Below are 10765 nucleotides of genomic sequence, written 5' to 3'. Positions count from 1 at the left end.
CCGACGTAGTTTGCACCGTCCGCAGCTATGCGTGTGCATTCGTTTGTGTCAGAGCTCCGCTCTCTGTCAATTTTCAGAGAGGACAGATAAGCTTGAGCTCACGCGCTCTCAGGTACCGACATTTCGATATTTAACGTGTAAAAAAGGGGGCAAATTTACTGGTCGCACACTCTCAAATTTTGGTCGCAAAATGCAACCATTTGATCGCAGTCTGGAGCCCTGCAAGTTGTTAGGCAGTGGGAGTGTCACTTAATTAGTCCATTTGTGTGATGTCCTGTTGTGTTCTTTAATCCAATAGTAGCAAAAGTACACTTAATATTCACAATTACTGTTTTCCTCAGAACGTTTTTATCTCGAGATTTCCGACACTGCACATGAAGGGAGCTTCATTTAATGGAGAAAGAGAGAAAAACATCTGTGCTTTGCGCTGGAGCTTGTTGCAAAAAATCCTGGGCAGTTAGGTGCCTGTGTTTCATTTTTTACCCTTACCCGTTTTTAAAAACTTTTTTAAAAGGCAGGAATGTTTACTGTTTGGGACGCTCACACCGCTTCAAAACGGACTGGCAAGTCTGTATGCCAGTTACATGATTGCACCGCAGGGTGACGACGTTTTCTCCAAAAGTTGGATCTGTCTCAACTTTTCGCTACAGGCCTCTGCTATATCTTTTCCGGCACTCCCCTGCAGCCCCCACCGCCTTAGCCTAAACGCACAACCCCCATTAAAAGTGAATGGAAAACTTGTGTTTTCACCGGACAGCAGGAGGACCGCCTGACGCTATGTGAAACTGGCCTATAAGATATTCTATATAATGAGTATAAAAAAGATAGTCAAGCAGCTCTGTGAGGCTGTACTTAGGCACTGCAGTGATGTGAGCGAAATGCTAACGTCAGCATGCTGACATGCTCACATACATCCAACAAACGTCGCAACATTTCACTCAAAATCCCAAATATCTCCCCATGGAGGCACTAGAACAAAAGTCAGAGGATCACGAAAGTCATTACGATACATCGTCTGGGAACCATAGATGTCTGTACAAAGTTGTGTGCCAAGTAGTCTTGCATTGCCAGACCTCCACAGTGCTGGTGTATGGTCTGGCTACACTGCCTATTTATTCTGGGATAGGGTGAAAATACGCTCCAGCTTGTTTGTATTTCTTTGAACCAATCACAACCGTCCTGGGAAGTACTAAGCCCAGATAACGGAGATAGCAAAGGGGAGGGGCAACCGGCGCATGAAAAACCAGCCGGTTGTCAGGCTTTATCCCAGCAATGTACATCTGTTGAGCCAGACTATGAGCCAATCAATCTGGTTGATGTTGAGATATTTCACAGGATAAGCAAAAACCTTTAACTGCTGTTTGCGCTAAATGAAAAGTTGAGGGATCCTTGAAGTCATTAGGAATCATCATGAGGGGAACATGAATGTCTGTACAAAATGTCTTGGCAATCCATTCAATAGTTGTTGAAATAATTCAGTCAGGACCAAAGTGATGGACCAACTGATTGACATTATCATCCCTAGAGCCACGTAGCTAGCGTGGCTAAAAATCATTCCCCACCTTACGTTTAAAGTCCTGTTCCAGTATGCTGCTTTGTACAAAAGCACATCAAACAAATAAAGAAAACTGTCTCAAAGAAGCCATCGCAAGGGAACTTTAAGTGAATTGGTGGTGAGCTGTGTACTTCCTTGTTAAGTAAACGATCAGTATGCTTTCAATGAAGAAATATGGCAAACTACAGGGCACTGAAAGGCTCCATTTACACACTTTGGTTTGACTGCATGTCTACTGTATTTTCTCTGTCACCCATCATCGCTTAAGTACTCCATTCATACTAGGGCTGTCAAAATAACGCGTTAATTTCGATTAATTAATCTGAGAAAAAATAACACCTTAAAAAAAATAACGCAGATTAATCTATTCCATATTGACGTTTGATCCGCAGCTGTTCTAGCCACCATTGGACTGTAAAATGAAGGAGGGAGACGAGAATGTGCTGCCTGGATCATTAATTGGAACATTTACTTGTAAAAATCTTCTTCCTGCCAACCCTGGCTACTGAAATCTGGTGCCATTGATATGTCTGCGCTTCTCTCTGATGCTCTGAAACAGATGATTCAGGCAACACAAACACTGCACGTGACGCTAGTTAACACTATACTCGACAGCAGCTAATGTTAGCCTACCGCTAGCTAGTAGCTGGATTAAACACGGTTAAAATGCTGACAGCTAACGCTAAACGGTGTAAAGTTTGAATGTGTTTTACTGTAGAGGATTCAACACCGGTATGTAACAATCTGCAGCTGCCGTCGGTGCGTTCAATGAAACTGGTAAACTACAGCCTCGTGGTGCATTTGAAGTTATTGTAAATGTCCTTTTCCCATCTGGTGGTTGTTTTTGTCGTTCAACAGCAATTTACTAGTGAAATAAGTTATTGTTATACATTATTATTAAATCATTTAATTTTGACCATACGGCCTTAGCAATAAACAAGCCGTTCTTTAACGTCACCAACTGTTGTTTAGTACCCTTTTTTTTTTTTTTTTCTTTTTTTACTTTCATAAAAAGTATCGGTTCAGGCACCGTTAATTATGTATGCGATTAATTTCAATTAATTAATCACAGAGTATGTAATTAATTAGATTACATTTTTTAATCGATTGACAGCCCTAATTCATACATATACTGCTTCAGCTGACAAGATCAATTACATTTTGGTGATTATTTTACATTAGCCATTCAATGATTGAATGATTTCAGTGGACACTTGTCTGATGTCAGGTTTTCCTCCTCACAGCAACTGATCTGTTAATGACACCATCACTTAACCACCACGAATTTGACTGCTTAAATGACAGCTCTGTCAGAGAATCATGTCAGAACCTGACTGAGACTGACAGACCATGAGGCTGTCTCTACAGAGTTATAATTTAGCTATATGAATGTGTAATACGGCAATGTGTCAGCAGCCTAATAAGGTTGTAATGTTGCTGTGGTTATGGAACCAGTGAAACTGCAACATTACATTTGTGTCATCAAATAAATAAATAAATAAGCAGACATCTGCAGTAAAGCAACATTTAAAACACAACTTCTGAATGTAACCATCCAACATTTCCAAAGAACATCACAGTAAGTGAGGTCTACAGCATGTACTGTACAAAAAAACAAAATATATCAAACTGTTTTTAATAGCATCTGATTGGCAAGCTGTCTTATGACAGTTGACAGCGGCAGCGGAGGAGTTTAGAGGTGCTAAAGTTCAGGCAGGAGCGACGCAGCACCCTGTGTCCTGCCAACAGCCTTACAGTAGCGCAGTTCCTGACTAAGTTGTTGACCCATGGCCCCCACCTGTCTTGACCATGCACTTCCCCTCTTATGCTGCCTGCCACACCAGAAGGCTTTTGACTCATGCCCATCTGTCCTGGTAGTACATACATTAAGTAAAAGCCAAGCTGCTGGCTCACTGTCCAATGTGTCTTTATAACAGCAACTTGTTATATAGAGTGTGAACAGAATTTTTACCTTAGCAACAAACATCTCGGTTAGGAGAATAACTATCAGTAAAGATGTTTGAATCGCTATCTTCAGATTGCAATGAGATACTATTGAGGTGTTTTGATGCACACATTTGGAAAAGAATTTCTTAACAGGTGCTATTTAATTTTTAATCCAATTAAAAACCAAATAATGTATTTGTTACTAAACTAATACAACAGACCTGCAATACATTTTACAATGTGCATTGCTATTGATGCTGTAAGGCAGGTGTTGATTAAGCTCATCAGTCATTTATGAGACTGTAGTTAGTGGTGGTGCTGTATCAAAGTGTATGACATTGATAGGTGTTTCAAATGTTCTGACACACATTAGAGGGACATGATATAAGAAACACCTCTCAGTATGAGTTTGCATGTACCACAGCAACCAAGGCAGACTGTATAACAATGCCTGAAAATACAAATACGATCTAATCACTTGCTATTATCAGTGAGGGCAGTCAGTCCTTGAGATTCAATTTAGACACACATCAGATTTGCCTACAGTCTGAACATATTCTAGGAGCTTTTTAATGTGGAAATACATCAGTGGGTGAATACATTCTATTGACAATACTGGCTATAAGAAAGAAGTAAAATTACACAATTGCTTTTGTTTGAATACTTTTACATAGCACTCATTTTGTCTGAACGAGTCTTTGACTTATGAAAAAAGAACATTTAGAGAAACAGACATTACCTTTATTTCAAAAAGCTTGCAAAAATAACAAAGATGCAAACGTACCTGACCTGGCTTGATGTCTAAGTAATGAAGCACCTCTTTAAGCATCACAGGCGTGTGAGGAGGCTTTTCGGTTGATACAGAAGACAGCTCTTCAGATCTGTCCAGGGGACCAGGACCAGGAGATGCATAAACTGTAGAAGAGTGCAGGCTTAACTTCCATGACCTCCATGCTCCCCAAACAGCCATATTTGTTTTCCGTAACATTGGGTTGGAGCGCACACACATGTGAAAAGTCATGACACTTATAATGATCTATGGAGAAAACAACAACAGAGTCATGTCATGATATAAGCAGAAATATAACCAAGTGTTTAAGCCAATTAAGAGCAGCAGGGTTTGTAATACTATTGAATGTGGGTGAGTATTTTAAAAGTAAAAGTAAGATGGTGATGGAGTTATGGACTTCAAGTGGGGACTACTGATTTGAAAATAACTGACCAAGTTTTTGTAGAAACTATGCTATTACTTGGAATAGTTATCAAGTATAATAATTTGTAACACAAATATCAGAACCTACATCATAACAGCAACATTGACAAATATCTTATGGTGCAGATTTACAAAGTAGCGTTGATATTTCCAGACGGGAATCGGAATTTATAACTGACTTAAGCAGCTGGTATCCAACCAAAACAAGAGGGCATCACTGTTTTAACATTTCAAGCCGTTTGAGATCACTCTGAAGGTTGAATTCTTCCAACAGCACACATGTGTGGCACATACACTGTAGCACCGCCAAGTGCATCTTTGGCTACTTAGTTCAACATTTTGGCATTCTACATAAACAATACTGCACGCAGTGAGCCACATGGTTCAAAAGGTATTCAGGTGTGCGTGGCAACAAGAATTAGAGCTCAGTTAGTGATGCATGATTCTAATGACATAGAAATATGTGCAGGAGCTAAAGGAATTCAACAAGTGTACGCAAACCAAATGTTCAATGGCAGCAAATAATTACACAGTATTTGAAGAGATGGCAATAAAATATTGAGTGACGACACATGATTGCTGTCAGATTGTGGGCCATACTTGCTGTACCTTTACAGGAATCAAAATCAACTTTTTATACACATTATTATTATCACATTACTGGTGTGTACATCTAGATGCAAATCAAAAATAGTACATGTTTCTGGTAAGGTAAGATATCATTTAACAGAAGAGCCGAGAAGAGAATAAAGGATTGACTGTTGAGCATGCTGTACATTTATTATCACTTATTAATCATTTTGTAAATATTTTCATCCGGGCCATCATCACAAATAGTACCTTTGTCTCATTACATATAGGTTTATTAAACAGTCCGTCCCCTGTGTTGTTTCCTCCCCAGTACCATAAATTGGGTGAAAGGTAGGGAATAATTCTAAGGATAATAGGGATATTATTATTTAATTTAAGGAGGTATTTATTCAAAGGTCCATGATTTTAACCACACCCACTTCCAGCCATTAAGCTATGGGAGGGTAAAAGGTCACAATAACATAACTGTACAAAACTTGGATGTTGATAGCTGTTAACAATGTGGTTTCATTCAACCAAACGTGAAATCAAGTTTACATTGCTATTTTGTTGAACCGTTAACGTTACCACACAAAAGCACAGTTTTTGTGAGAAGCAGGTTAGCTTAACTATCTTGCTAAAAACACCAGAGCTAACGTGGAGAAAACGTCCATGAGTGGAGGTACACATGCACATTCTAACACAAGTGTTAAATATATGTTTGGCGTAGCTATATCTTGGTAGTGTTGTGCAACGTTTAGCACATTATTCGTTGCTCTTTCTCACGTGTGTGAGGGTGTGACGTTAAAAGTTGTAACGTTATTAACATATCAGGAGTGGTTTTGCGTTTTACACCTGACGATGGAGCGATGCACTAGATATTGTTGCTATGCTACAGCAATTAGCTACGCGAACTGTCGAACGTGTTCAGGAATAAGGACATTCAGTTACATTTAACAATGTTTAACTAAGGTGAGCTGCGACGGAGAAAGTTGCCTTCACCTCAGGAAGTTAACAGTAGCTTACCGTAGGCCAAATTTTACTCGATGTCTGCTCTGGTTGGGTTGGTTAGGTTTAAGCAAAAGGAGTGGGATTGGTTAGGGTTAGGAATTTCAAGGTAACCAATCAGAGGCAGAGAAAGGCACTGTAGGGCGGGACATGCCTGGGGAAAAAAATCTCGTTTACCAGAGAGTAGCTAGCTCCGCCTTCAGCAGCAAGCATGTCCGACGCGTCACTCCGGCCCGCCCAATGACCAGCGAATCACATCCAATCTGCTGCGACAGATGAAGAGGGCTTGTTTTTGAAAATATTGGCGCTATGACCGGCTATCTAGCTAGCTTTCCTAGCGAATTTATTATTCCAATACGAGCTACTTGTGTCTCATTAGAAAACGTTACCGTGGTGAAATAAAAGATAACCGTCACTGACATAAGGTAAGACATAATCGCACACAGTGCATTCGACATAAAGAAAACAGCGCTAACCTAACGTTACCGTTGGAAGTTGTGCGAGAGCTAACGTTAGCTAGCAGGAGCCAACCCCTGCCAAGTTAACGTTAACAGGTTGGCTTTTAATCGTTTCGTATTATGTGTGCTTTAATTCCAATAGTTACGTGTAGCACACGTTAACATGTTTAGTAGCACTTAACTTACAGTAACAATACTATCTCGTATCTTTTACCGTGACTTGTTTGTGAGTTGAGATAAGTTTCTAGTCATTAACTGTTAGACATGGTTCGAATGTAATGTTAACGTTAACATTATTATCCCTTTATTAAGTCTCATTGTGGCAATGTAACTCTACCGGTAGATTTAACGATAACGTTAGCTAGCTACGTCTTGGATTTTAATAAGAGAGAAACTACCACCTAACGTTAGATTATATAACGTTAGTCCATTAGTTTCTTTGTAATGCGTAGCAATGGCGCATGATAATACTATTGTTACATGTGCAATGGTAGGCAGTGTGCATAAAGGTAACGGTAACGTTACACATACGCACTGCACACCCAGTCTTAAATAACATCAGTGTGAATTTGCACATGCAAAGTTAACGTTATACCCTTAAAGTTTATTAGGAAACGTAATTTCTGGCTAAAACCAATGTGTTCATACAACAGATATTTTATTATGTGCGAACCCTATTTATATCAATGAGGACGGGTTAAATATTAGATCATGTTAGATAGAAATTGTTTTACTTCATAGCTAGTTACAAAGCAATGCAATTCCACAGCACTGCAAACAACAACCTCCAAAATGACCATCATTTTGAATCAGGACATCCATCATTTAACTATAGTAATGTAATGTTGCCCTGTATTGGCATAAATGTTGAAATCACGCTCTATACCACCTGTACCATCCAAGTTTTGCATACCTGGTTATGTGAAAAATTAGATCCACTCTGATTAGCAAGCATATCAATTATTAAGCCATCAAGGATAAGCTGAGGATAAGTTTCATGGCCTTCTGTCCACGTTTCTTTCTCAATTTGTGTGATTTATTGATCTTAAAATGTATTATTACACTGGTGTTTGCAATGTAGAAAATGTAGTTAACCCTTTGGTTTTTGTTTTGCAGCAACACTTCAGTCACAGCAGAGGGACCACAATGGCAAGTGACGTGTGCAGCCACGTTAAGGTGGTTGTTCGGGTGAGGCCAACCAGCGACAGTGAGAAACTTGAAAACAGAAATGTGGTCCAGGTTGTTGATAACCACATGCTCATATTTGACCCCAAAGAAGAGGACATATCATGTTTTGGGTCACAAAGAGTACGAAGAAGAAACATCAACAAGAGGGCTAACAAAGACCTTAAGTTTGTATTTGACCATGTCTTCGGCGAGAACTCTACTCAAGTTGACATCTTTGAGAGTACCACTAAAGGAGTGTTGGACGGTTTGATGAATGGATTTAACTGCACAGGTAACAAATGCATATGTACAAGCTTTGTGTTAACATATTGGCATCCTCAAATGGCAAAAAGAAACAACTGAACCTCCATAGCTGTGGACATAGTTATTGCTCAGACTATGGCTGCATCTATGGTTGTATCGATGGTTGTACGGATACTGTAATGGCTATGGCAGCTGTATTGTGACTACTCTTTACTGTTTAACATTAGCCAAATCATTGTTCAGCCACACAGGATTTGAACTTGCAAGAACCTCAAGAATACAGTAGCTTTACTACAACGCTCAGCCAGCACAACCATGTCGGTTTACTGCACGAAAGCAACCCCTGCGTGTAGTCAGTGTTACAGCCCTTAAAAACTAATGTGTGACAGCCATAATCATACTATAACACAGCCATGGCTATAGCCACAATCAACAACAGTCAAAACTATATCATCCCATGGCTAGTCAAACTCACAGCCACAGACTGTCAGACACGGCAGCAGTTGGTTATAATAATACGGTGTTGCCAGCTTGCCGATTGTGGTCAGAAAGCACGGGAGACCCTTTGTTTCTCCATCTCCACCGCTGCAGTCTGTACTTATTCTGAAGCCAATCCCTGTCACACTCACTCTACGCTTGTCAAAAAGAACAGGGAAGCTTTTTGACGCTTTGGCCGCTCTGACGTGGCAGCATGTTCGATCATGTTCAACACACGATTGAAGAAAAAGCACAAGCAGCCACTGCACGGCCAACACATTGACACTAGAAACCTTTTATAAATTACATATATAATGACAGAATTTGTATTGTTTGTTGGTCATAGTGGTGTCTGTTAGCAGTTAGCTCACTTGTTAGCTGCTGAACCGCAGCAGTATGCAGGCAGAGCGAGCAGCCGCCAGCTGTTGATCCGTGCAGGACTTCACTGTGAGTGGACTGTTTAGAGACGATGTGACCAGCAGGTAACGTTAAAGGGGTGGTTCAGAATTTTGGACATAGGATCTCATTTCCAAGTTAGCCAGTGTGTTGTTTATCAGTGGAGAACGTTTTCAACACTTTTCATCCAGTCCTTCCAGTTGCAGAGTTCGCTGGTGCTAGGCTAGCTCAAGTCAACAGTATCTGCTAGCCTGCCACTAAAAACAGTCTTACCCACTCCACAGTACACCTGAGGCAAATAAATTCTAACGCCAGACTATCGATGTAAATGTCTGTTGATAGAATAATGTTAGGAATAAAACTACCCTTGCATCGCATTGCAATAGTTATACTTTGTTCCCTGTAGTTGGTAGCATAGGCTACAGCAGCGGCGGAGTGATATTACTTAGGCTACTGAGAAAGCCAGTTTCCATGACAATCACACAAGTTTATTTACCTGCCGCTGCAATTTGCATGTAAACTGTCTGAGCTTACATGACTTTTTTGTCAGCAATTACCTAAAGTTAGCGGTTAGCCCAGCCAGGTATCTACCAACAGTGTAGCTATACCGTTAGCTAACATCGTCACTCTCCACAATGCATTGAACTGTAACGTCATCTCCACTAACGTTGTCAGTCTCAATCTATCAGTAGCAGCTAGGCTAATGTTATGAAATGGACTAGCTTTATTAGCTAGAGTAGCCTACCACAAGTTATTACCTGTTCATCAGTAGCTGTTGGTGCATCTGGAAAGACGGATGGAACTGCATTCGTTGTCAGTGACTTGTGGTCCTTTAGATGGCGAGGTTTTTCAAAGTCGTCTGGTCTAAAATGATCACTACACATTTGCCACTTGAGTAGAGTCTCCGCCTTGATGTCCAAGCCAGCAGCAAGAAGCCACAGTTGGCCCCTTTTTGGATCTCGCAATGGAAATTTGTGGAAACTTTGTGGTGCCCATCTGTTTGGTTTATTTTAACAATTTCTAAATGCACACTGAATCACCATGTTGCTTAGTCCTTAGTTTCCAATCCAGTGCTTCAATACCAATGTACTAGGCTACTACTAGCTAGTTTCCCGACTGGAGTGCGCTTCTCTGTTTACTTTTCGGCGCAGTACTACTAACCGGAGCAAAGTAAAATTCCGCCACTGCTGAGAAACTAGTCCCTCAAAATGTAATGCTATCATTGAGATGCAAGGGTAGTTTTATTTCTAACATTCTATCAACACAGACATTTACATCGATAGTCTGGCGTTATATTTATTTCCCTTTGGTGTACTGTGGAGTGGGTAAGACTGTTTTTAATGGCAGGCTAGCAGATACTGTTGACTTGAGCTAGCCTAGCACCAGCAAACTCTGCAACTGGAAGGACTGGATGAAAAGTGTTGAAAATGTTCTCCACTGATAAATGACACACTGGCTAACTTGGAAATGAGGTCCTATGTCCAAAATTCTGAACCACCCATTTAACTGGTCCCTATACGCAAACAGCGTCATATCGTAAATGATAAGGAACCCAGCAACGGTGATTATGAGCTTTTCCTCCATTTTCTCGGAACTAATGTTTTTGTAGTTACGAAAGTTTACATCATATGTTTTTCTGGAATCAGTCATTCAATTGGTTGCAGGCATAGGCCACTCATGTAGGCGTACATAGGCTCTGCGTAGAGCCTG

At 40.4% G+C, this 10765-nt stretch overlaps 2 protein-coding genes across 5 annotated transcripts in view; one reads left to right on the top strand and one right to left on the bottom strand.

Annotated features, from left to right (window-relative positions):
* mettl15 (methyltransferase like 15) overlaps positions 1-6485 on the bottom strand; it is a 63945-nt gene extending 57460 nt beyond the window's left edge. The window contains exons 1-2 of one of the 3 annotated variants that reach the window (XM_031324162.2): positions 6312-6485; positions 4287-4538 (exon numbers count right to left, since the gene is read on the bottom strand). In XM_031324162.2, coding sequence (XP_031180022.1) covers positions 4287-4523 — 237 coding nt within the window. In that variant the 5' untranslated portion in view covers positions 4524-4538; positions 6312-6485. Of the gene's footprint in view, positions 1-4286; positions 4539-6311 lie in introns of those variants that run through there. The other 2 variants (XM_035999506.1, XM_031324163.2) reach the window with 2 other exon arrangements.
* Positions 6481-10765, top strand: part of kif18a (kinesin family member 18A) — a 42959-nt gene continuing 38674 nt past the window's right edge. For both annotated transcript variants that reach the window (XM_031324161.2, XM_031324160.2), the window contains exons 1-2: positions 6481-6718; positions 7868-8210. In XM_031324161.2, coding sequence (XP_031180021.1) covers positions 7898-8210 — 313 coding nt within the window. In that variant the 5' untranslated portion in view covers positions 6481-6718; positions 7868-7897. The remainder of the gene's footprint in view (positions 6719-7867; positions 8211-10765) is intronic.

The sequence above is a fragment of the Sander lucioperca genome, chromosome 3 (assembly GCF_008315115.2).
Source record: "Sander lucioperca isolate FBNREF2018 chromosome 3, SLUC_FBN_1.2, whole genome shotgun sequence".
NCBI lineage: Eukaryota > Metazoa > Chordata > Actinopteri > Perciformes > Percidae > Sander > Sander lucioperca.
The sequence above is the reverse complement of the archived record's forward strand: the minus strand, read 5'-3'. Positions and strand labels throughout refer to the sequence as shown.